This window comes from Salmo salar, chromosome 04 (genome assembly GCF_965601325.2).
Source record: "Salmo salar chromosome 04, fSalSal1, whole genome shotgun sequence".
Classification (NCBI taxonomy): Eukaryota; Metazoa; Chordata; class Actinopteri; order Salmoniformes; family Salmonidae; genus Salmo; species Salmo salar.
In genome coordinates, this window is record NC_138294.1 from 38,877,945 (window position 1) to 38,905,134 (window position 27,190).

At 41.6% G+C, this 27,190-nt stretch overlaps 1 protein-coding gene across 2 annotated transcripts in view; it reads left to right on the plus strand.

Annotated features, from left to right (window-relative positions):
• The first annotated feature begins 700 nt into the window (after positions 1-700).
• LOC106602849 (solute carrier family 13 member 2) overlaps positions 701-27,190 on the plus strand; it is a 63,457-nt gene continuing 36,967 nt past the window's right edge. The window contains exons 1-5 of one of the 2 annotated variants that reach the window (XM_014195783.3): positions 701-1,104; positions 24,095-24,223; positions 24,341-24,477; positions 25,745-25,998; positions 26,307-26,487. In XM_014195783.3, coding sequence (XP_014051258.1) covers positions 1,006-1,104; positions 24,095-24,223; positions 24,341-24,477; positions 25,745-25,998; positions 26,307-26,487 — 800 coding nt within the window. In that variant the 5' untranslated portion in view covers positions 701-1,005. The remainder of the gene's footprint in view (positions 1,105-24,094; positions 24,224-24,340; positions 24,478-25,744; positions 25,999-26,306; positions 26,488-27,190) is intronic. The other variant, XM_082974375.1, reaches the window with a different exon arrangement.

Consider the following 27,190-nt stretch of genomic DNA (forward strand, 5'->3'; position numbering starts at 1 on the left):
CACACCCAAGAAGACTCGAGGCTGTAATCGCTGCCAAAGGTGCTTCAACAAAGTACTAAGTAAAAGGTCTGAATATTTCTGTAAATGTGATATTTATTTTTTTACTTTTATAAATCAGCAAAAATGTCTAAAAACCTGTTTTTGCTTTGACATTATGGGTTATTGTGTGTAGATTGATGAAGAAATAAATTATTTAATCAATTTTAGAATAAGTCTGTAAGCTAACAAATTGTGAAAAAAGTAAAGGGGTCTGAATTCTTTCCAAAGGCACTGTGGTGTGTGTGTGTGTGTGTGTGTGTGTGTGTGTGTGTGTGTGTGTGTGTGTGTGTGTGTATGTGTGTGTGTGTGTCACCTGTTCTGGGTTCACCAGCAGGGCACATGCCAGAGTAAACCCACTTGCTTATCACCACGGCAATAGATGAAAAGGGGTTTCAAGTAACTTCCAATAATAGTGTGTGTGATAAATCATTGGAATTGGACATTTAGATAAAGTTGAAAGAACTTTATTGTCTGGTAAATCAATCCTCTATAGTTTGGTGATCACTTTCTCTTTCTCCCTCCCTCACTTCTCCTATCCTTTACCCTTCCCTCCCTCATTCTCATTTTCCTATATCTCTCTCTCACTCTCTATGATCACCCTCCCCTTGTGGTTGAGTTAATGTTTAATACTTTCTCTGTGATATAAACAGTAAATGACAGTCTTATTAGGCACATGTCCTGCTACGCTGTCAGCCTGGAGCACACCTTTCCCACTACCTTACCAGTAGCTAACCTGAGGCTTACCTGTATTTGACCTGTGGCTCAGCCAGGAGTGCAGATGTACCTTTCTGTTCACTGCTTTCTGGGTTACTTTTTGGTTCCCTGAAGTTTGAGCTATCTGGTGCCCAGCTGTATACCTGACCAAACTGTTTTTCGTGTTACCTGTGGGTTAGTAGTAAGTTAACGCTAGGTTACCTGTGGTCCAGGTGTGTTTCTGTCTCTGGGTTACCTGTCTGTTGGAGAGCCATGGTTGGGTGTAGCTGGCTGTGGAGCCATAGGAACTACCTCATTATCTTCCTCACCCCTCTTCTCCTCCTGCCTCTGCCTCTGCTCATCCCCACACCAGTAAGTGTGTGTGTGTGTGTGTGTGTGTGTGTGTGTGTGTGTGTGTGTGTGTGTGTGTGTGTGTGTGTGTGTGTGTGTGTGTGTGTGTTGGTAGCATGTACATCCTTATTGAATAGTATTTTAAAATCAAATGTTATTTGTCACATGCTTCGTAATCAACAGGTATGGACTAACAGTGAAATGCTTACTTACGGGCCCTTCCCAACAATGCAGATAAAAAAAGAAAAACAATAGAAAGTACACAATGAGTAATGATAATTTGGCTATATACACGGGCTACCACTACTGAGTTGATGTGCAGGGGTACGAGGTAATTGAGGTAGATATGTACATATAGATAGGGGAAAAGTGATTAGGCAACAGGATCGTCAATAAGCGGTAGCAGTAGGGTATGTAATGAGTCAAAAGAGTGCAGAACGGGGTCAATAAAGATAGTCCAGGAAGCTATTTGGTTAACATTAATCTTATGGCTTGTGGGTAGAAGCTGTTCAGGGTCCTGTTGGTTCCAGACTTGGTGCATCGGTACCGCTTGCCATGGGGTAGCAGAGAGAGCAGTATGACTTGGTGGCTCGAGTCTTTGACAATTTTTAGGCATTCCTCTGACACCGCCTGGTATAGAGTTCCTGGATGGCAGGGGCCCTACCCTCTGTAGTGGCTTGTGGTCAGAAGCCAAACAGTTGCTGTACCAAGCGGTGATACAGCCAGTTAAGATGCTCTCAATGGTGCATTTGTGTGTGGACCATGTTAAATCCTTAGTGATGTGAACACAGAGGAGCTTGCCTGGTTAGAGGGATATTGATTGGTATCCATAATGATGAGGAAGAGGTTCTAAATCAGAATGAGCCAGCAGTTCTGAGGAGGGAACATGTTGATGTCATCAAAACACTGAGGAGCGAGGCTCCAAAATACAAAGGTTCATTATTAGATAACAGCAGATACTAGTAGATATATATTAAATATAAAAATATATATCTAGGATCTACCAAATATTCCTCACCATGCTAGTTTGCCTGGACGAGAATCAAACATAAAAAATAATACTGTGATCGCAGGGTCATGCTCAGTATGCACAAGATTGAAAAACATGTTGAAAGATTTTGAAACAGAACAATTAAATCAAATTAGTGTTATTATTGGTCAGGTTCAGGACGTTTAGTAACATATCTCATCTGTTTCAAACTGTTTTCTCTTACTTCATGCCTACTGAACACAAAGCATGTCCTATTGGGTTACATGTGGATAGATAGGGGGATAATAAGGCAATAGGATGGGATAAGCTTTATTGTTCATGGAAGTTGTCAGTACTGCTGTATAAAAAATTATAAACCGTGTTGTTTGGTCCTGGACGCTCATTGGCTGAAAGCCATAGTTATATTAGACAATATACCATGGGTATGATGCAACATTACTTGTTTATTGTTCTAATTATTTTGGTAGCCAGTTTATAATAACAGTAAGGCACCTCGGGGGGTTGTGGTATATGGTCAATATACAGCGGATAATCCATGCATAAAAACAGCCCTTAGCCACGGTATATTGCCATATATCACACCACCTCAGGCCTTATTGCTTAAATACACACTATTCCTGTCATGCCCTGACCTTAGCGATCCCTTTTATTCTCTATTTGGTTAGGTCAGGGTGTGACTAGGGTGGGCAATCTATGTTTTCTATTTCTTTGTTGGCCGGGTATGGTTCCCAATCAGAGGCAGCTGTCTATCGTTGTCTTTGATTGGGGATCATACTTAGGCAGCCTTTTTCCCACCTTAGTTTGTGGGATCTTGTTTTTGGTACTGTGCTGTATGCCCTACTGAACGTTACGTTTTCGTTTGTATTTGTTTTGTTTCGGTGTTCATTTAATAAATTAAAATGTACGCCTACCACGCTGCACCTTGGTCCAATCTTTACGACGAGCGTAACAGAAGATCCCACCACAAACGGACCAAGCAGCGTGGCCAGGAGGAGCAGACATCCTGGACATGGGAGGATATCTTGGACGGAAAGGGATCCTGGACGTGGGAGGAGATCCGGGCAGGAATGGATCACCTTCCATGGGAGCAGACGGAGGCAGCGAAGGAGGATCAATGGCGACTCCGAAGTTCACTACCACGACAGAAGCCAAAGAGGCAGCACAGGGTGGTTGGCGGAGCCAGGTTTCAGACCAGAGCCAACTCCCCGTGTGTGACCGTTCAGGCATCATGTTATGCGGTGATACGCACCGTGTCTCCAGTGCGCATTCACAGCCCGGTGCACTCGGTGCCAGCTCCTCGCACTTGCCGTGCGAAAGTGAGCATCCAGCCAGGATGGGTTGTGCTGGCTCAGAGCTCCTGGTCTCCAGTGCGCCTCCTCGGTCCAGGATATCCTGCGCCGGCCCTACGCACTGTGTCGCCAGTGCGCCTTCACAGCCCAGTGCGTCCTGTGCCAGCGCCCGCACTTGCCGGGCTAAAGTGAGCATCCAGCCAGGACGGCTTGTGCCAGCTCTATGCTCCAGACCTCCAGTGCGCCTTCACGGCCTAGTATATCCTGTGCCGGCTCCACGCCCGAAGCTTCCAGTGATGATCCATGGCCCGAAGCCTCCAGTGATGATCCATGGGCCAAAGCCTCCAGGGACGATCCATGGGCCAAAGCCTCCAGGGACGATCCATGGGCCAAAGCCTCCAGGGACGATCCATGGGCCAAAGCCTCCAGGGACGATCCATGGGCCAAAGCCTCCAGGGACGATCCATAGCCCGAAGCCTCCAGGGACGATCCATGGCCCGAAGCCTCCAGGGACGATCCATGGCCCGAAGCCTCCAGGGACGATCCATGGCCCGAAGCCTCCAGGGACGATCCATGGCCCGAAGCCTCCAGGGACGATCCATGGCCCGAAGCCTCCAGGGACGATCCATGGCCCGAAGCCTCCAGGGACGATCCATGGCCCGAAGCCTCCAGGGACGATCCATGGCCCGAAGCCTCCAGGGACGATCCATGGCCCGAAGCCTCCAGGGACGATCCATGGCCCGAAGCCTCCAGGGACGATCCATGGCCCGAAGCCTCCAGCGACGGCTGGCGGTCCGGAGCCTCCAGCGACAATCGGCGGTCCAAATCCTCCAGCAACAATCGCCGGTCCGGAGCCTCCAGCGACGGTCGGCGATCCAGAGCCTCCAGTGACAGTCGGCGACCTACGGTCAGGAGCCCCCGGCGATGATCCCCGCACCAGATTCGCCATCAAAGATGGTGGATCCACGAGCAGAGCGGGGTCTATGTCCCGCACCGGAGCCGCCACCGAGGCTAGATGCCCACCCGGACCCTCCCCTATAGAGTCAGGTTTTGCGGCCGGAGTCCGCACCTTTGGGGGGGTACTGTCACAACCTGACCTTAGCGATCCCTTTTATTCTCTATTTGGTTAGGTCAGAGTGTGACTAGGGTGGGCAATCTATGTTTTCTATTTCTTTGTTGGCCGGGTATGGTTCCCAATCAGAGGCAGCTGTCTATCGTTGTCTCTGATTGGGGATCATACTTAGGCAGCCTTTTTCCCACCTTAGTTTGTGGGATCTTGTTTTTGGTACTGTGCTGTATGACCTACTGAACGTTAAGTTTTCGTTTGTATTTGTTTTGTTTCGGTGTTCATTTAACCTCTCTGAGCTAGGTGGCACCAAATCGTCCCACCTACGTAACAGCCAGTTGAATCCTGTGGCGCGATTTTCAAATACCTTAGAAATGCTACTACTTCAATTTCTCAAACATATGACTATTTTACAGCTATTTAAAGACAAGACTCTCGTTAACCTGTTGGGTCTAGGGGGCAGCATTTGCACGTCTGGATAAAAAAAATGTACCCGATTTAATCTGGTTACTAATCCTACCCAGTAACTAGAATATGCATATACTTATTATATATGGATAGAAAACACTCTAAAGTTTCCAAAACTGTTTGAATGGTGTCTGTGAGTATAACAGAACTCATTTGGCAGGCAAAACCCTGAGACATTTTCTGACAGGAAGTGGATACCTGATGTGTTGTATTGACTTTAAACCTATCCCATTGAAAAACACAGGGGTTTAGGAATATTTTGGCACTTCCTATTGCTTCCACTAGATGTCACCAGCCTTTACAAAGTGTTTTGAGTCTTCTGGAGGGAGATCTGACCGAACAAGAGCCATGGAACGGTGATGTCCCATTAGACACCTGGCGCGCTACTTCATGTTGGGTACCCTCGTTCCAATACGTTATAAAAGAGTATGCATTCGTCCACCTTGAATATTATTCATGTTCTGGTTAAAAAAGGCCCTAATGATTTATGCTATACAACGTTTGACATGTTTGAACGAACGGAAATATATTTTTTCCCCTCGTTCATGACGAGAAGTCCGGCTGGCTTACATCATGTGCTAACGAGACGGAGATTTTTGGACATAAATGATGAGCTTTTTTGAACAAAACTACATTCGTTATGGACCTGTGATACCTGGAAGTGACATCTGATGAAGAGAATCAAAGGTAATGGATTATTTACATAGTATTTTCGATTTTAGATCTCCCCAACATGACGTCTAGTCTGTATCGCAACGCGTATTTTTCTGGGCGCAGTGCTCAGATTATTGCAAAGTGTGATTTCCCAGTAAGGTTATTTTTAAATCTGGCAAGTTGATTGCGTTCAAGAGATGTAAATCTATAATTCTTTAAATGACAATATAATATTTTAACAATGTTTTCTAATTTTAATTATTTAATTTCTGACGCTGACTTGACTGCCGGTTATTGGAGGGAAACGATTTCCTCAACATCAATGCCATAGTAAAACGCTGTTTTTGGATATAAAAATGAACTTGATAGAACTAAAAATGCATGCATTGTCTAACATAATGTCCTAGGAGTGTCATCTGATGGAGATTGTAAAAGGTTAGTGCATCATTTTAGCTGGTTTTATGGTTTTGGTGACCCTGTCTTTGACTTGACAAAACATTACACACAACTCTTGTAAATGTACTGTCCTAACATACTCTAAATTTATGCTTTCGCCGTAAAACCTTTTTGAAATCGTAAAACGTGGTTAGATTAAGGAGATGTTTATCTTTCAAATGGTGTAACATAGTTGTATTTTTGAAAAATTAGAATTTTGACATTTATTTGGATTCAAATTTGCCGCTCTTGAAATGCACCTGCTGTTGATGGAGTGCACCACGGGTGGCACGCTAGCGTCCCACCTAGCCCCAAGAGGTTAATCTAACCACACTGTCCGATTTCAAAAAGGCTTTACAACGAAAGCAAAACATTAGATTATGTCAGCAGAGTACCCAGCCAGAAATAATCAGACACCCATTTTTCAAGCTAGCATATAATGTCACATAAACCCAAACCACAGCTAAATGCAGCACTAACCTTTGATGATCTTCATCAGATGACAACCCTAGGACATTATGTTATACAATACATGCATGTTTTGTTCAATCAAGTTCATATTTATATCAAAAAACTGCTTTTTACATTAGCATGTGACGTTCAGAACTAGCATACTTCCGGGGAATTTACTAACAATTTACTAAATTACTCACGATAAACGTTCACAAAAAGCATAACAATTATTTTAAGAATTATAGATACAGAACTCCTCTATGCACTCGATATGTCCGATTTTAAAATAGCTTTTTGATGAAAGCACATTTTGCAATATTCTAAGTACATAGCCCAGCCATCACGGGCTAGCTATTTAGACACCCAGCAAGTTTAGCCTTCACCAAAATCAGATTTACTATAACAAAAATGTTATTACCTTTGCTGTTCTTCATCAGAATGCACTCCCAGGACTTCTACTTCAATAACAAATGTTGGTTTGGTCCCAAATAATCCATCGTTATATCGAAACAGCGGCGTTTTGTTCGTGCGTTCTAGACACTATCCGAAATGGTAAATCAGGGTTACGAGCATGGCGCATTTCGTGACAAAAAAATTCTAAATATTCCATTACCATACTTCGAAGCATGTCAACCGCTGTTTAAAATTAATTTTTATGCAATTTATCTCGTAAAAAAGCGATAATATTCCGACCGGGAATCTGCGTTTCGGTAAATAGAGGAAAAAAAAGAAAGACGGGGGCGACCAGTGCACGCGCCTAAGCCCACTGTCCCCTGATCGGCCATTTGACAAAGGCGATAATGTGTTTCAGCCTGGGGCTGGAATGACGACATTCAGCTTTTTCCCGGGCTCTGAGAGCCTATGGGAGCCGTGGGAAGTGTCACGTTACCGCAGAGATCCTTTGCTTTGGAAAGAGATGTCAAAGAAAGCCAATAAATGGTCATACAGGCCACTTCCTGTAAAGGAATCTCTCAGGTTTTTGCCTGCCATATGAGTTCTGTTATACTCACAGACACCATTCAAACAGTTTTAGAAATTTTAGGGTGTTTTCTATCCATATCTAATAAGTATATGCATATTCTAGTTACTGGGTAGGAGTAGTAACCAGATTAAATCGGGTACGTTTTTTATCCGGCGGTGTAAATACTGGCCCCTAGCCATAACAGGTTAAAGACTATCAGAAAGAATGTTGGTACTTATTTATTTTGATCCAAAGCCATGAATGAATGAGTGACTCAGCTTTATGTACATTAGGTGCTGGGCTTTATGACTGTGCCATCAACTTGATAATATATAGCGATATTTTGGAGGTTATTTTGTTTTCAAAAAAACAAAAGTGATCCATTGTAATCTGAATAAAGGCCAAAATATTTGTTTCTTTTTTTAGAGGGAGAGAAACACTGAGCCAATTGTGCGCCGCCCTATGGGACTCCCAATTATGGTCGGATGTGATACATAATAATACTTTTTGTTATATTATTTGTTTTGTCTTTTCTGGTGGATTAAACTGAAATTGCAACCAATCAAGGCCGGTTGTGATACAGCCAACCCTAACATTTGACGATTCATTTGACGATAGAATTGTCCCCCCACCCAACTTCTAGGCAAGTCTATTGTCCAGCTACCTGCTAATAGCTATAATGGCGCTGTACAACGTGACCATGTGTGTTTGAAAGAGTATTTTCCAGTAAGCAACAATTTGTTTACCTTCATTAGACAACTTTGTTCCTATATTTCTGTAATTCAGTGATATTTATTCCCATAGTAATTTGTTATGGATCCTTAACTAAATAGACATCGGCATTTTGAAAGAGTATTTTTATCATTATTTTATTAACCAAAGCATAAAGATGGCAGTATTAGCTACATTGTTTTTAGTATGAACGTTCAGACTGGCACTAAGAACAGAGTGAACGTTTCCCTAGTCAGCGCCATTATTAGTGCAATACCCCTTAAAGTGTTGCTCTGTGCTATCCAGTGTGGAGGGGCCCCCTTTCCTCCTCCTCCCTTCCCCATGGGCTAGGTCAGTCTTCTGTGCGTGGCTCTGCGGCCCATCCCGTGCCCCTGCCCTTGTGCCTTGAACCTCGCGCACTTTCAGTGGATACAGCTGGAGAACTGCAAGGCAATCCCATTGTGTGCCACTCGGGAGCCATGACCAATATGACCAATATCAAATCAAATTATTTCACATGGTTAGCAGATTTTAACGCAAGTGTAGCGAAATGCTTGTGCTTCTCGTTCTGACCATGCAATAATATCTAACAAGTAATTTAACCATTTCTCAACAACTACCTTTTACACACAAGTGTAAAGGAATTAATAAGAATATGTACATATCAATATATGGATGAGCAATGGCCGAACGGCATAGGCAAAATGCAGTAGATGGTATAGAGTATAGTATATACATATGAGATGAGTAATGTAGGGTATTTAAACATTATATAAAGTGGCATTGTTTGAAGTGACTAGTGATACATCCAATTTTTAATTATTAAAGTGGCTAGAGATTAGAGTTGGCAACAGCCACTCAATGTTAGTGATGGATGTTTAACCGTCTGATGGCCTTGAGATAGAAGCTGTTTTTCAGTCTCTCGGTCCCAGCTTTGATGCACCTGTACTGACCTCACCTTCTGGATGATAGCGGGGTGAACAGGCAGTGGCTCGGGTGGTTGTTGTCCTTGATGATCTTTTTGGCCTTCCTGTGACATTGGGTGGTGTAGGTATCCTGGAGGGCAGGTAGTTTTGCCCTCGGTGAGGCATTGTGCAGACCTCACTACCCCCTGGAGAGCCTTATGGTTGTGGGTGGAGCAGTTGCCGTACCAGGTGGTGATACAGCCCGACAGGATGCTCTCGATTGTGCATCTGTAAAAGTTTGTGAGTGTTGGTGACAAGACAAATTTCTTCAGCCTCCTGAGGTTGAAGAGGCGCTGTTGCGCCTTCTTCACCACGCTGTCTGTGTGGGTGGACCATTTCAGTTTGTGTACACCGAGGAACTTAAAACTTTCCACCTTCTCCACTACTGTCCCGTCAATGTGGATATATATTGTCCTGCTAATAAAAGGGTACATAATATATCTGTGACAATATCCAAGGGGCTTTTATATAATTCTAAATTAATAATAATAAAAAATAACAATATTTTGGAGATGATTTTGTTTTCAAATAAGGTAAATTGAGTGAGGAAAAAGGCTATTCTTGAATATGGGGTGAGACATTGTTACTAATTCGTAAATAAAGCCAGTTTGTTATTTAGAATTAATTATTTCCGTTTTTAGAGGGAGACAAACCAAAAACCTACAGTCATCTCATGGGTCTCCCAGTCGAGACCGGCATGAGTATGGAACCAGCATCTGTAGCAACACACATCTGTAGCGACACAGCTGTAGCAACACAGTCTCTTAGACCGTTGTGCCACTCAGGCGCTGTACAATGTGACTGGTTAAGAGTGGGCTACAGTACTACAGTAAAAGAAAAATAATCTTAACAAAATAAAATAATAAAAACCTTAGTGTAACAACAGTTTTAGTAAGTAATACTGAAGTTGTGCACAATTATCAGTTTCTATTTAGGTTTATGTCACCCATTCATTGTCAGTTAGAGACACAGTAGGACCTGAAAGCATAATCAGTGCTCTAACTCCCCCTTGCACTGGTCTGGAGCAATGAAGTGGTGACGCAGGGTAATGTACTAAACCACAAATTACCTCTAAGTCCCGCAGCATAATCGCAAACCGTTTAGTGGAGCAACCACTGTAGTTAGCAAACCAAGCTAAAAACCCTTCAGAGACACCAATACTCCTTAGCCGGCCCACAAGAATGGAATGGTCTACCATATCAAAAGCTTTGGCCAAGTCAATAAAAATAGCAGCACAACATTGCAGAGATTCAAGGGCAATGGTGACATCATTGAGGACCTTTAAGGTTGCAATGACACATCCATAACCTTAGCGGAAACCAGATTGCATACCAGAGAGAATACTATATACATCAAGAAAGCCAGTCAGTAAACAAGGCAAAATAGAAATAGGCCTATAACAGTTAGGATCAGCTTGATCTCGCCCTTTAAATAAAGGACACACCGTGGCTGCCTTCCAAGCAATGGAGAGGAGAGTAAGGTTAAAAAGGTCAGAGATAGGCTTGGCAATGATAGCCGCAGAACCTTAAGGAATAAAAGGTCTAAACCATCTGACCCAGATGTTTTTTTTGGGGTCAAGTTTAAGGAGCTCCTCTAGCACCTCATACTCAGTGACCGCCTGCAGCAAGAAACTTTGTAGTGGTGTAGGGGAAAAAGAGGGAGGAGCATCGGGGCTAGTCACATTAGAAGGGGTGGGAGATGAGGAATTGTTGGACGTGCAAGGAGCCATGGCTGAGTCAAATAGGAATCCTGGCTTAATGAAGTGGTGAAAAAAGAGCTCAGCCATGTGCTTCTTGTCAATAACAACCACATCATCAACAGTAAGGGACATGGGCAGCTGTGACGAGGAGGGTTATTCTCCAGGTCTTTGACTGTTTTCCAGATCTTCTTGGGATAAGACCCACAGAGAGAGAATTGCTCCTTAAAGTAACTAACTTTGGCTTTCCGGATAGCCTGAGTGCAGTTATTTCTCATCAGCCGGAGTATGCGTGTGCCGAGCCTTTCGCCAAATTAAATTATTGAGGTGGAGTAACTCCGCAAGATCACGGTCGAACCAGGGGCTGAACCTGTTTTTATTTCTCATTTTATTAATGGGGGTGTGTTTACATTTACATTTACGTCATTTAGCAGACGCTCTTATCCAGAGCGACTTACAAATTGGTGCATTCACCTTATGTGAGAGACTCCTGCCATTTGTTGGGCTCAAAGGCTTCGACACCTCTCTCTTCACACCTCAGTGCTAATTGAAGTTGTATCTCGTCTGTCACAGGTTGGATGGTGTCCTCTGGTTTCTGCTGTTTGTTAGCTTGGAAGAAAAAATCCTTGGTAGTAGTAATCCTTAAAGGTAATTTTGCCAAAAAATGTGTTTAGGTTTGGAGTTTTGAAACTGGACTGAAGGTTACGCTCTAGAGTGTAGCATCCTGTATATGTCCTTCCCCGAAAAATCCAAGTTTACCTAACTCCAAATATACCTTCTTATAAAAAATGTGAGAGCTCACATGCAGCTGTGTCTCTTTCTCTCTCTCTTACTCTCCCTCCATTGCTTTATGACTCTAAAACCTAATTAAAATAAACAAAAAAGTATATATCCTAATTTAATCTATCAGGGAGATGGAGTTGACCATTTATAGTAATTTCAATATTGTTTGTTTAAATCTATAAAAAAAATGACTTTACAGACCATGAGGTCGTGTTGCACTACATGTAATGGGACATGAATGAGGGGTCCTGTTCATGAATAATGTAGCTCCCTGCTCATTCCTGATTAATTTAGGATTGTAGACAAATCTGACTGAGTTGACCAAATCTCTGGACACATTTTTCAGGAATCACTGTTTTTAAAACAGTAAAAACATTTTGGGGAGCGCTTGAAATTGGGATCCTTTGCTCCAGACATGGGCATTTCTGGGCATGGAGCCGACATGGAAATGAATAATATTGAAAATATGTAGAAAATGCCAAAAGCAAATATTTCCCCTTCATAAAATTCCCCTGAATGTAAGCTCAAATAAACAAAATATTTTTTCACCTATAAAAATACATTTTCCAGACTTTCAAGAATCCCTGAACTACTTCTATTGGAAGTATTTTTAAGTATTTAAAAATAATTTACTATACTCTTTAAAACTATTTTCAAATACTTATTTCCAAATACATTACTTGAAATACCAAACAGACCTGGGTTCAAATGCATGGGAGTATTTAAACATTTATATTTGCAAATACATGCCAATAATTTCCTAATGTATTTCTAAATACACAATATTGTGCTTACTGTGTGCTTATTCTCAGATGCATAAACCCTTTGTTTTTCCAGTGATGGACTATGCTGCTGGGGTATGGGGATCCAACGTGCATACTAATTGTAACGATGTTCAAAACAGAGTGCACAAACTGACTCCAAACCTGGCCATCTGTGGAGATATGGGTTGGGAACCATGTGTGGTTAGGCAAAAAGGTGACATGGTATGTCTATGGCACAGACGGATAAATATGCCAGAAGACAGAATCACAAAATAAGTGTTAGACTGGGACCTTACTCATAACAACAATCCGTGGACTAGATAATTGTTATATATTTTTTGTGAAACAGATTTTCAGTACATTTAACATTTACATTTACATTTAAGTCATTTAGCAGACGCTCTTATCCAGAGCGACTTACAAATTGGTGCATTCACCTTATAATATCCAGTGGAACAACCACTTTACAATAGTGCATCTAAATCTTTTAAGGGGGGGGTTAGAAGGATTACTTTATCCTATCCCAGGTATTCCTTGAAGAGGTGGGGTTTCAGTTGTCTCCGGAAGGTGGTGATTGACTCCGCTGTCCTGGCGTCGTGAGGGAGCTTGTTCCACCATTGGGATGCCAGAGCAGCGAACAGTTTTGACTGGGCTGAGCGGGAACTGTGCTTCCTCAGAGGTAGGGAGGCGAGCAGGCCAGAGGTGGATGAACGGAGTGCCCTTGTTTGGGTGTAGGGCCTGATCAGAGCCTGAAGGTACGGAGGTGCCGTTCCCCTCACAGCTCCGTAGGCAAGCACCATGGTCTTGTAGCGGATGCGAGCTTCGACTGGAAGCCAGTGGAGAGAGCGGAGGAGCGGGGTGACGTGAGAGAACTTGGGAAGGTTGAACACCAGACGGGCTATATATATATATATATATATATATATATATATATATATATATATATATATATATATATATATATATATATATTCAGGACCAAATTACCATGTGGTGTAAACCAAATCAAGGATAAGCTTTTTCTAATCCACAAGGAAAAATGGGAAGCTGATATTTGGTTTAAACTTAAACTTAGAACGTACACTCCCACTGGGCACACATAACAAGTCATTTCAATGTGGGTAAAATTTGGCTGAGACATTGATCAATGAGATTTCAACCTTTATTCACCTACTCAAAAAGACAGCCAGAATTGTTGAATTCCCGATGTGTTATCACTATGCTTTCAACCATCTAAAACCACAAGCAAATTACAATGGAAAAACACTGTCTGATTTTTGGTTTAGTTGTCATCTAAATGTGTTATTACTGCACTTTCAACCATTTAAAAGCACAACAAAGTTCAAATGAGAATACAATGTCAGATGTTTTTTATTCATACAAAAGCGTGATGTTTTATCACCTTGATTCATCTAATAGCAAAACCAAATGAAATGGGATCCAGTTGAGAATACATTAAAAGTACATGGTGCAAGTGATCAATGCTGTTCGAGATCCTGCACAGATTATTACAGCAATTGTCAAGATCTCCACAGACCTGCGATCTTTGCATGTTATCTTGAACATGCACACCCTCAAATGTAATGATTACATAAGAAGATATTTATAGTTAATATAGGCTACCCTCAATGTGGCCATGGACGTTACACATTGTAAGGTTAAATAAATACTGTTATATTAGTTTGTAAGATTAACTTTTGGCTATTTACTGTATTACACAAGTAATATATAAAAATGATGAATTGTGTTTGATTGTCAACTCAACCAAATATCAACATTTGAATGAGATGTATATTTTGTACAGTTGACTTAGTATGGATTTCATTCCAGGTTGTCTACAAATTAACAATTGATATGTCGGATTTACGACTCCATCTCAACCGATAATAAAATCAAACTTTATGTAAAGTGCCTTTAAGGTTTGATTTGATTTCGTCCTATTTTTTTACTTCTTAAAACCTCTCTGAGACATCTGGGATGCTAGCGTCCCACCCACGGTACACACCATCAACAGCCAGTGAAATAGCAGGGCGGCAAATTCAAAACAACAAAAATCTCATAATTCAAATATCTCAAACATACAAGTATTATACACCATTTTTAAGATACGATTCCCCTTAATCCAACCACAGTGTCCGATTTCAAAAAGGCTCTACGGCGAAAGCATAAAATTAGATGATGTTAGGACAGCGCCGAGACAAGAAAAACCACACAGCCATTTTCCAAGCAAGGAGACGCGTCACAAAAACCAGAAATACAGCTAAAATTAATCACTAACCTTTGATGATCTTCATCAGATGACACTCCCAGGACTCATTGTTACACAATACATCTATGTTTTGCTTGATAAAGTTCATATTTATATCCATAAACCCCATTTTACATTGGCGCGTGATGTTCAGAAAATGTATTCCCACCAAAACTCCCGGTGAATGAGCACATCAATTTACAAAAATACTCATCATAAACATTGATAAAATTTACAACAGTTATTAAAAGAATTATAGATATACTTAAAACCTCTTACATCTACATGTTCCGCTAGCGGAACGCCTCACCAATATCCAATGGTAGAGCGTGGCGCGAATTACAAACACCTCAAAAATGCTAAAACTTCAATTTTTCAAACATATGACTATTTTACACCATTTTAAAGACAAGACTCTCCTTTATCTAACCACATTGTCTGATTTCAAAAAGGCTTTACAACGAAAGCAAAAAAACATTAGATTATGTCAGGAGAGTACCCAGCCAGAAATAATCACACACCCATTTTTCAAGCTAGCATATAATGTCACAAAAACCAAAACCACAGCTAAATGCAGCACTAACCTTAGATGATCTTCATCAGATGACACTCCTAGGACATTATGTTATACAATACATGCATGTTTTGTTCAATCAAGTACATATTTATATCAAAAACCAGCTTTTTACATTAGCATGTTTTGTTCAGAACTAGCATACCCACCGAAAACTTCCGGTGAATTTACTAAATTACTCACGATAAACGTTCACAAAAAACATTACAATTATTTTAAGAATTATAGATACAGCACTCCTTTATGCAATCGCGGTGTCCGATTTTAAAATAGCTTTTCGGTGAAAGCACATTTTGCAATATTTTGAGTAGATAGCCCGGCCATCATGGCTAGCTATTTTGACACCCACCAAGTTTGGCACTCACCAAACTCAGATTTACTATAAGATAAATTGGATTACCTTTGCTGTTCTTCGTCAGAATGCACTCCCAGGACTTCTACTTCAACACCCAATGTTGTTTTGGTTCCAAATAATCTATAGTTATATCCAAATAGCTGCGTTTTGTTCTTGCGTTCAAGACACTATCCGAAGGGTGACGCGCCGGCGCGTATCGTGACAAAAAATGTCTAAATATTCCATTACCGTACTTCGAAGCATGTCAAACGCTGTTTAAAATCAATTTTTATGCGATTTTTCTCGTAAAATAGCGATAATATTCCAACCGGGAGACGTTGTTTTCGTTCAAACACTGAAAATAGAAAATGGAGTCTTCACATGCACGCGTGCGCCAGTGTCATTGTTCTCAGAACAACCACTTTCCAAAAGCCCTACTGTTTTTCGCCCAGGGACTGCAGAGTTATCATTCAACGTTCTGGCGCCTTCTGAGAGCCTATGGGAGCCTTAGAAAATGTCATGTTACTGCAGAGATCCTGTATTTTCGATAAAGAGGCTACAGAAGGCCAAGAAATGGTCAGACAGGGCACTTCCCATATAGAATCTTCTCAGGTTTTGGCCTGCCATATGAGTTCTGTTATACTCACAGACACCATTCAAACAGTTTTAGAAAATTTAGGGTGTTTTCTATCCAAATCAAATAATTGTATGCATATTCTAGTTTCTGGGCAGGAGTAATAACCAGATTAAATCGGGTACGTGAAAATACTGCCCCCTATCCTAAACAGGTTAATGCAACCGCTGTGTCAGATTTTAAAATAGCTTTTTGGTGAAAGCACATTGTTCAGTATTCTGAGCACAGAGCTCAGCCATCAAAGCAAGCTATACAGTTACCCGCCAAGTTCTGGAGTCAACTAAACTCAGAATTAGTATTATAAATCTTCCCTTACCTTTGCTGATCTTCGTCGGAATGCACTCCCAGGACTCCCACTTCCACAAGAAATGTTCTTTTTGTTCGAAATACTCGATATTTATGTCCAAATACCTCCGTTTTGTTCACGCGTTCAGCGCAAAACCAGAGACGAAAAGTCAAATAGTTCCATTACCATTCATAGAAACATGTCAAACGATGTTTACAATCAATCCTTAGGGTCTTTTTAACATAAAACTTTGATAATATTCCAACCGGACAATAGGGTATTCATTACAGAGGAAAAAGAAGGAGCGGCGCGCCAGTGTGCCTGCGCAGTAAACAACTCTTTGGTCCCAGGCAGTCCACTGATTGACTGAGCTCCTATTCTCTGCCCAGTAACAGTAGACGCATGAAACACGTTTCTAAAGGCTGTTGACATCAAGTGGAAGCCTTAGGAAGTGCAAAATGACACTACAGACACTGTAGTTTCGATAGGGGTTAGATAGAAAAACTACAAGTCACTTCCTGGTTGGATTTTTTCTCAGGTTTTTGCCTGCCATATGAGTTATTTTCTACTCACAGATATCAGTCAAACAGTTTTAGAAACTTCAGAGTGTTTTCTATCCAAATCTACTAATAATATGCATATCCTACCTTCTGGGCCTGAGAAGCAGGCGAGAAGCAGAGAAGAAGCAGGTAGTAATTGGGGCACGCCTTTCATCCAGACGTCAAAATACTGCCCCCTATCCTAGAGAAAAGTTAAGGGAAGCTAGGACGGTAGTGTCCCACCTGGCCAATATCTGGTGAAATTGCAGAGCGCGAAATTCAAATTGCAGAAATATAAATATTTAACATTCATGAAAATACTAGTATTATACATCAAAGTAAAGCGTAACTTCTTGTTAATCCAGCCGCTGTGTCAGATTTCAAAAAGGCTTTACGGTGAAAGCACACAATGAGATTATCTGAGGACAGCGCCCCGCATACAAAACCATGAAAAACATTTTAAAACCAGGCAGGTGTGACACGAAAGTCAGAAATAGCAATATAATAAATGCCTTACCTTTGAAGATCTTCTGTTGGCACTCCAAAAGGTCCCAGTTACATCACAAATGGTCCTTCTGTTCGATAAAGTCCTTCTTTATATCCATAAAAACTCAGTTTAGCTGGCGCGCTTCATTCATTCGGTTTCAAAATGAATCCCAAACGTTACCAATAAACGTATCCAAACAAGTCAAACAACGTTTATAATCAAACCTCAGGTACCCTATTATGTAAAAAAACAATAACATTTAAGACGGAGAATAGTATGTTCATAAATAAATAAATAACAAAGAACGCACTTTCATTCACGCGCATGGAAACACTACAGCCAAAATGGGATTCACTTACAAAAACTACAACTTCTAGCTAATTTTTCCAAAAACCATCCTGAAACTCTTTCTAAAGACTGTTGACATCTAGTGGAAGCCCTAGGAACTGCAATCTGGGAGGACTTCGACCTCATAATAAACATGAAAGTCATTGGAAACAGTGGTAGGCTGAAATTATTTTGTTGTTGATGGTTTTGCCTCGGGGTTTCGCCTGCCATATCAGTTCTATTATACTCACAGACATTATTTTAACCTGTTAGGGCTAGGGGGCAGTATTGACACGGCTGGATAAAAAACGTACCCGATTTAATCTGGTTACTACTCCTGCCCAGTAACTAGAATATGCATATAATTATTGGCTTTGGATAGAAAACACTCCAAAGTTTCTAAAGCTGTTTGAATGGTGTCTGTGAGTATAACAGAACTCAAATGGCAGGTCAAAACCTGAGAAGATTCTGTACAGGAATTACCCTGTCTGACCATTTCTTGGCCTTCTTTGCCATCTCTATCCATTACAAAGGATCTCTGCTGTTACGTTACACTTCCTACGGCTGCCATAGGCTCTCAGAAGGCGGCAAAAAGCTGAATCGTGGCTTTGCAGGCTCTGGCTGAAAAAAAGTAGCGCGTTTGGGTAGTGGCTGGTTACAGTACTGTGAGACTCAGGCTCGTACCCGCGTCGACCGAAAGCTTTGTTTTCTTTCCTCTGTTTACCTAAACGGAGATTCCCGGTCGGAATATTATCGCTTTTTTACGAGAAAAATGGCATAAAAATGGATTTTAAATAGCGGTTGACATGCTTCGAAGTACGGTAATGGAATATTTCGATTTTTTTTTGTCACGAATTGCGCCATGCTCGTAACCCTGATTTACCATTTCGGATAGTGTCTGGAACGCACGAACAAAACGCCGCTATTTGGATATAACGATGGATTATTTTGGACCAAACCAACATTTGTTATTGAAGTAGGAGTCCTGGGAGTGCATTCTGACGAAGACAACAAAGGTAATCAAACTTTTGTAATAGTAAATCTGACTTTGGTCAGGGCTAAACTTGGTCGGTGTCTAAATGGCTAGCCGTGATGGCTGGGCTATCTACTGAGAATATTGCAAAATGTGCTTTCACCGAAAAGCTATTTTAAAATCGGACACCTCGATTGCACAAAGGAGTTCTGTATCTATAATTCTTAAAATAATTGTTATGTTTTTTGTGAACGTTTATCGTGAGTAATTTAGTAAATTGTTAGTAAATTCCCCGGAAGTTTGCGGGGGGTATGCTAGTTCTGAACGTCACATGCTAATGTAAAAAGCTGTTTTTTTATATAAATATGAACGTGATTGAACAAAACATGCATGTATTGTATAACAAATGTCCTAGGATTGTCATCTGATGAAGATCATCAAAGGTTATTGCTGCATTTAGCTGTCTTCTGGGTTTATGTGACATTATATGCTAGCTTGAAAAATGGGTGTCTGATTATTTCTGGCTGGGTACTCTGCTGACATAATCTAATGTTTTGCTTTCGTTGTAAAGCCTTTTTGAAATCGGACAGTGTGGTTAGATTAACGAGAGTCTTGTCTTTAAAATGCTGTAAAATAGTCATATGTTTGAGAAATTGAAGTAATAGCATTTCTAAGGTATTTGAAAATCGCGCCACGGGATTCAACTGGCTGTTGCGTAGGTGGGACGAATTCGTCCCGCCTAGCCCAGAGAGGTTAACAGTTTTAGAAACTTTGAAGTGTTTTCTATCTATGCATATCCTAGCTTCTGGGCCTGAGTAACAGGCAGTTTACTTTGGGAACGCTTTCCATCCGGATGTGAAAATACTGCCCCCTACCCAAGAGAGGTTAACTTTGATTCTTGGTTGAGATGGAGACGTGAGTCCAACATATTAATTATGAACTTGAATATTACATTTGAAATAAACCAAAGCTTGAAATCCTAGGCCTATATGTAAACTCAGCAACAACAAAAAGAAACGTCCTCTCACTGTCAACTGCGTTTATTTTCAGCAAACTTAACATGTGTAAATATTTGTATGAACATAACAAGATTCAACAACTGAGACAGACAAAAACTGAACAAGTTCCACAGATGTGTGACTAACAAAAGTAACAGTGTGGCCACCAGCTGCATTAAGAACTGCAGTGCATCTTCTCCTCATGGACTGCACCAGATTTTCCAGTTCTTGCTGTGAGATGTTACCCCTCTTCCACCAAGGCACTTGCAAGTTCCCGGACATTTCTGGGGGGAATTGCACAAGCCTTCACGTTCCCATCTAACAGGTCCCAGACGTGCTCAATGGTACTGAGATCCGAGCTATTCACTGGCCATGGCAGAACACTGACGTTCCTGTCTTGCAGGAAATCATGCACAGAACGAGCAGGATGGCTGGTGGCATTGTCATGCTGCAGGGTCATGTCAGGATGAGCCTGCAGGAAGGGTACCACATGAGGGAGGAGGATGTCTTCCCGGTAACGCACAATGTTGAGATTGCCTGCAATGACAACAAGCTCAGTCCGATGATGCTGTGACACACCGCCCCAGACCATGACAGACCCTCCACCTCCAAATCGATCCCACTCCAGAGTACAGGCCTCGGTGTAACGCTCATTCCTTCGACGATAAATGCGAATCCGTCCATCACCCCTGGTGAGACAAAACCGTGACTCGTTAGTGAAGAGCACTTTTTGCCAGTCGTGTCTGGTCCAGCGACAGGGGGTTTGTGCTCATAGGCGATGTTGTTCCCGGTGATGTCTGGTGAGGACCTGCCTTACAACAGGCCTACAAGCCCTCAGTCCAGCCTCTCTCAGGCTATTGCGGACAGTCTGAGCACTGATGGAGGGATTGTGCGTTCCTGGTGTAACTCTGGCAGTTGTTGTTGCCATCCTGTGCCTGTCCTGCAGGTGTGATGTTCGGATGTACCGATCCTGTGCAGGTGTTGTTATACATGGTCTGCCACTGCAAGGATGATCAGCTGTCTGTCCTGTCTCCATGTAGCGCTGTCTTATGTGTCTCACAGTACGGACATTGCAATGTATTGCCATGGCCACATCTGCAGTCTTCATGCCTCCTTGCAGCATGCCTAAGGCACGTTCAAGCAGATGAGCAAGGACCCTTGGCATCTTTCTTTTGGTGTTTTTCAGAGTCAGTAGAAAGGCCTCTTTAGTATCCTAAGTTTTCATAACTGTGACCTTAATTGCCTACCGTCTGTAAGTTGTTAGTGTATTAACGACCATTCCACAGGTGCATGTTCATTAATTGTTTATGGTTCATTGAGCAAGCATGGGAAACAGTGTTTAAACCCTTTACAATGAAGGTCTGTGACATTATTTGGATTTTTACGAATTATCTTTGCAAGACAGGGTCCTGAAAAAGGTATGTTTCTTTTTTTGCAGAGTTTTTTGTCAATTTCTTGTTAAAACCTGGGTTGAATTGAAGCAAAAGCTGTTGGTGACCTTTCAAAGGATATATAGCCTTAAATAGTATCATTGATGACATGCAGTGCCTTCAGAAAGTATTCAGACCCCTTGACTTTTTCCACATTTTGTTATGTTACAGCCTTATTCTATTCTAAAATTGATTACATTTTTTTTTTAGAAATGTTTGCTAATTTATTTAAAAAAACTGAATTATTACATTTACATAAGTATTCAGACCCTTTACTCAGACGCTTTGGCAGTGATTAGAGCATCGAGTCTTCTTGGCTATGACGCTACATGCTTGGCACACCTGTATTTGGGGAGTTTCTTACATTCCTCAGTGCAGATCCTCTCAAGCTCTGTCAGGTTGGATGGGGAGCATTGCTGCACAGCTATTTTCAGATATTTTCAGAGCTGTTCGATCAGATTCAAGTCCTGTTGGAAGGTGAACCTTCGCTCCAGTCTCGATCCTGACTAGACTCTCAGTCCCTGCCACTGAGAAACTTCCTCACAGCACGATGCTGCTGCCACCACCATGCTTCACCGTAGGGATGGTGCCAGGTTTCCTCCAGACGTGATGGTTGGCATTCAGGCTAAAGAGTTCAATCTTGGTTTCATCACACCGGAGAATCTTGTTTCTCATGGCCTGAGAGTCTTTAGGTGCCTTTTGGCAAACTCCAAGCGGGTTGTCATGTGCAGTTTTACTAAGGACTGGCTTCCGTCTGTCCACTCTACCATAAAGGCCTGATTGGTGGAGTGCTGCAGAGGTGGTTGTCCTTCTGGAAGGTTCATCTCCTCAGAGGAACGCTAGAGCTCTTTCAGAGTGACCATCTGGTTCCTGATCACCTGCCTGAGCAAGGCCCTTCTCCCCACAATTGCTCAGTTTGGCCAGGTGGCCAGCTCTAGAAAGAGTCTTGGTGGTTCCAAACTTTTTCCATTTAAAGAATGATGGAGGCCACTGTGTTCTCTGGGACCTTCAATGCTGCAGATATTTTTGGGTACCCTTCCCCAGATCTGTGCCTTGACACAATCCTGTCTCGCAGCTCTACAGACAATTCCTTCGACCTCATGTGTTGGTTTTTGCTCTGACATGCACTATCAACTGTGGGAACTTATATGGACAGGAGTGTGCCTTTGCAAATCCTGTCCAATCAAGTGGACTCCAATGAAGTTGTAGAAACATCTCAAGGATGATCAATGGAAACAGGATGCACCTGAGCTCAATTTCGAGTCTCACAGCAAAGGGTCTGAATACTTATGTAAATAAGGTATTTCTGCTTTGAAAAACCTGTTTTCGCTTTGTGCAACAAATTGTGGAAAAGGTCAAGGGGTCTGAATACTTTCGAAATCACTGTGTGACTAATGTATGGTTACATTTAATTTGCTCTTTTAAACCAAAATGTTGGATTGACTTCGAAAGCAAGAGTGAATATATTTAGTTATTAAGAGATCTCTCAATAATCATTCTCAGGATAGCACATTGGTAGTAGTCAGTGACACATATCAGAGTTAAGCAGGGCTGGGCTTGATTAAAACCCTGGATTGCAAGACCAAATGAATAGCTGTAGATAGATCAACTCTCAGTAGGAGGCTTGCATTTTGTTTCATTTGCTCAGTTTGTTCACAATGCCTGGAGAAGGAGGAGGAGGAGGAGAAATGTACTATTTGTGTAATGTGGCTGGATGGTAGCTGTACATAATTATTGTATATGTGTATAATTTGTCAAATGTTATTTGGTTTTGAGTACAAGGAAAATGTTATTGTGTTTCGTAGTGTCTTGTAAGCCCATGTGGGCTGGGCACCGGTAGATTTTCAGAGACTTAAATAAATCATATCAATCAATCATATTCAACTACTTGTATTTTCAAGAGAAATGATGTCAAAATGTATTTGAAAGTAATTGAAATACCCTAAATAGTATTTGAACCCAGATCTGCACTGTTCACACTCAACAAATACACAATACATACATTGCACATTGCCCATGTCATACACATCATACACATCTTGTACCACCACATACATAATATATACAGTATATTGCATTCTGCCCTTACACATTTTGTAGGTGGCACACTGACACCACCTGAAACTGAATAGCACAGTCAATGGAATTGTACAAGAGTACAGCTGACAACAATAACCTGATGATATTGTAATGAATGTGTTGGGTCATTGGACTCTCTGTGGTGACCATGGTACTAAGGTAATACTTGTGTGTGTGTGTTAACCCAAACACAAGGCTACATGGTAGACCATGGGATAAAGGAAAGCTCAGTTCAAAGCTGAATTCCTGACCTTAGGCCAACTAGCTAGCTACTACTATGATCACCTAATAACCTTTCACAGCGTTTCTTTTCTACTGCAACTCTCTCCTGGTTTGTTGTAAAAGGTTATCTGTTCTAAACCAATGTGTTGGAATGGAAAGTTTTCAGCCAGGGAGGTTAAATAATCTCCATGAGTTTGTATTTCTCCCTAAGGCCCATAAAGTGTGTCATAAAAGACAAGAGTATGGATGACTGTTAGTTTTTATGATCAAAGGTTACAGCTATTTGCGTGAATGAAGCCTTACAATCATTAAAGGGGTAAAGGAGATAAGATACTGATACAGTAGTTACTGCTATTTCTCTGTTGTGTGTGCGTGTTCAAGATTATGTGCATGTATGTTTAAGGGAGAGACTTAATACACAGAAACAGTAGTAGTTCTATACATTTTCTAATTCAGTCAGCGTAGCAATCCCAGAACCCACAAGTGAAAATCATCCCTTTTTGGCCTAATGGAGCTAGGCAGTTTCTATTGCTATTCAATGTGTAATGAAACTGGCCAAATTCTGTTTCAAGTTTGTATTCTAACCCCCCCCCCCCCCCCCCCCCCCCATTCCCCTCTCTCTCTCCATTTGTCTCTGTGTACAGCAGGCTAAGTGTGGCTATGCTATCATCCTGATGGCACTGTACTGGTGTACAGAGTGTATGCCCCTGGCTATGACTGCCCTGCTGCCTGTTATCCTCTTCCCTATGATGGGCATCATGGAGTCTGGAGCAGTACGCAAACATTACACAAACAAAACAAAACAAAACAAATGACTGAAACCTGATGTCTACGCTTTAGTCAGCGGGCTGACTAGGTCTTGACCTGTGTGTGTGTGCTACCTTTTCCAGGTGTGTGTCCAGTACCTAAAGGACTCTAACATGCTATTCATCGGTGGCCTGTTGGTGGCTATCGCTGTTGAGAACTGGAATCTTCACAAACGCATCGCCCTCCGAGTACTACTAGTGGTGGGGGTACGGCCGGCACTGTAAGTACACCAAGTTAGCTAGTAGCCACTGTAATACAGTAGCATTTACAGTCAATATACTGTACAGTCCAGAGTTAGCTACCGTTCTACAAAATATAGTCAGAGCAAGCAACATTAGCTACAAAATACAGTCAGAGCAAGCAACATTAGCTACAAAATACAGTCAGAGTTAGCAATATTAACTACCGTTCTACAAAATACAGTCAGATTTAGCAACGATAGCTACCGTAATACAAAATACAATCATAGTTAGCAACATTAGCTACCACTCTACAAAATACAGTCAGAGTTAGCAATATTAGCTACCATTCTACAAAATACAGTCAGAGAGCAATATTAGCTACCGTTCTACAAAATACAGTAAGAGTTAGCAACAAAAGCTACCGTAATACAAATATCGTCAGAGTTAGCAACATTAGCTACGTACTACAAAATACAGTCAGAGTTAGCAACATTAGCGGCTGTTCTACAAAACAAAGTCAGAGTTAGCAACATTAGCTACCGTCCTACAAAATACAGCCAGAGTTAGAAACATTAGCTACCTTCGTAAAAAATACAGTCAGAGTTAGACACATTAGCGACTGTTCTACAAAATACAGTCAAAGTTAACAATATTAGCTTCCATCTGGCAAAATACTGTCAGAGTTAGAAACATTAGCTACCTGGTGGGGGTATGGCCGGCACTGTAAGTACACTAAGTTAGCTAGTAGCCACTGTAATACAGTAGCATATACACTCAGTATAGTGTACAGTCAGAGTTAGCAACAATAGCTATCGTTCTACAAAATACAGTCAGATTTAGCAATGTTAGCTACTATTCTACAAAATAGTCAGATTTAGCAACAAGAGCTACCGTAATACAAAATGCAGTCAGAGTAAGTAACATTAGCAACTGTTCTACAAAATACAGTCAGTTAGCAATATTAACTACAGTTCTACAAAATACAGTCAGATTTGGCAACATTAGCTACAGTAATGCAAAATACAGTCAGAGTTATCAAAATTAGCTACCTTTCTACAAAATACAGTCAGATTTAGACATATTAGGTACTGTACTTTAAAATGCAGTCAGAGTTAGCAAAATTAGCTATCGTCCTACAAAATACAGTCAGAGTTAGCAACATTAGCTACTGCATCACATAAAACAATAAGAACAATGTTAGAAGTAGGCCTACCTTAGTTATAAAAAAACAATACAGATAGATATTACATGCAATACAAAAGTAACGTTTGAATACAATCACCATCCCCATCTCACTCTCTCCAGGCTGATGTCGGGGTTCATGGGTGTGACAGCCTTCCTTTCCATGTGGATCAGTAACACAGCCACCACAGCCATGATGGTGCCCATCGCCCAGGCTGTGCTAGGACAGCTGTGTGCCACAGAGGCCAGGCAGGATGAGCGGGAGCTGCAGGTTGAAGGGAAAGACAACCAGGCCTTCGAACTGGACACCAAAGCACCCCAAGAAGAAGAGATCAACATCAAACAGGACCTCGTCAAGATTCAGCAGGATTATACGTGTATGTGTAAAGATACAGTACTTTCTTTCCTGAATGTAATCTGTTTTAGATCCATTTTGAATATGTTTTAAATATGTTTTAATAAGTTGTAAAGACTACCCTGAACACAGTGTTAATGATTCTTCTGAGACAGGTGTGTGTGAATGGAGAACAGGGACAGACAGGAACACGTCTCGTTTAATGTGACTCTATTCTTGACTCACTCTCAAACCTAACCCTTTCCCCCCCCTAGCCCGCTAACCACATTCCTCTTTCTCTCTCTACCCCTCCTCTCCCTCTCTGTCCTTCCTCATCTTCCCTCCCTCCAGATAAGGATGAGGAGAGGGATGCGGACTCACCTCTGGAGAGGAGAAGAAAAGAGAGAGAGTTGAAGTACCAGCTCTTGACTAAAGGGATGAGTCTGAGTGTGTGCTACTCTGCCAGTATCGGAGGCACAGCCACCCTCACTGGCACAACACCCAACCTCATCCTCAAGGGACAGATGGACGAGTAAGTTACACACACACACATACAGTGCATTCATAAAGTATTCAGACCCCTTCCCAAATCAAATCAAATATTATTTGTCACATACACATGGTTAGCAGATGTTAATGCGAGTGTAGCGAAATGCTTGTGCTTCTAGTTCCGACCATGCAGTAATATCTAACAAGTAATCTAACAATTTCACAACAACTACCTTATACACACAAGTGTAAAGGAATGAATAAGAATATGTACATAAAGATATATGAATGACCGATGGCCGAACGGCATAGGCAAGATGCATTAGATGGTATAGAGTACAGTATATACATATGAGATGAGTAACGTAGGGTATGTAAACATTATATAAAGTGGCATTGTTTTAAAGTGGCTAGAGATGAGTCAGTATGTTGGCAGTGGCCACTCAATGTTAGTGATGGCTGTTTAACAGTATGATGGCCTTGAGATAGTGGCTCAGGTGGCAGTGGCTTGGGTGGTTGTTGTCCTTGATGATCTTTTTGGCCTTCCTGTGACATCGGGTGGTATAGGTGTACTGGAGGGCAGGTAGTTTGCCCCCGGTGATGCGTTGTGCAGACCTCACTAACCTCTGGAGAGCCTTATGGTTGTGGGCGTAGTAGTTGCCGTACCAGGCGGTGATACAGCCCGACAGGATGCTCTCGATTGGACATCTGTAAAAATTTGTAAGTGTTTTTGGTGACAAGCCAAA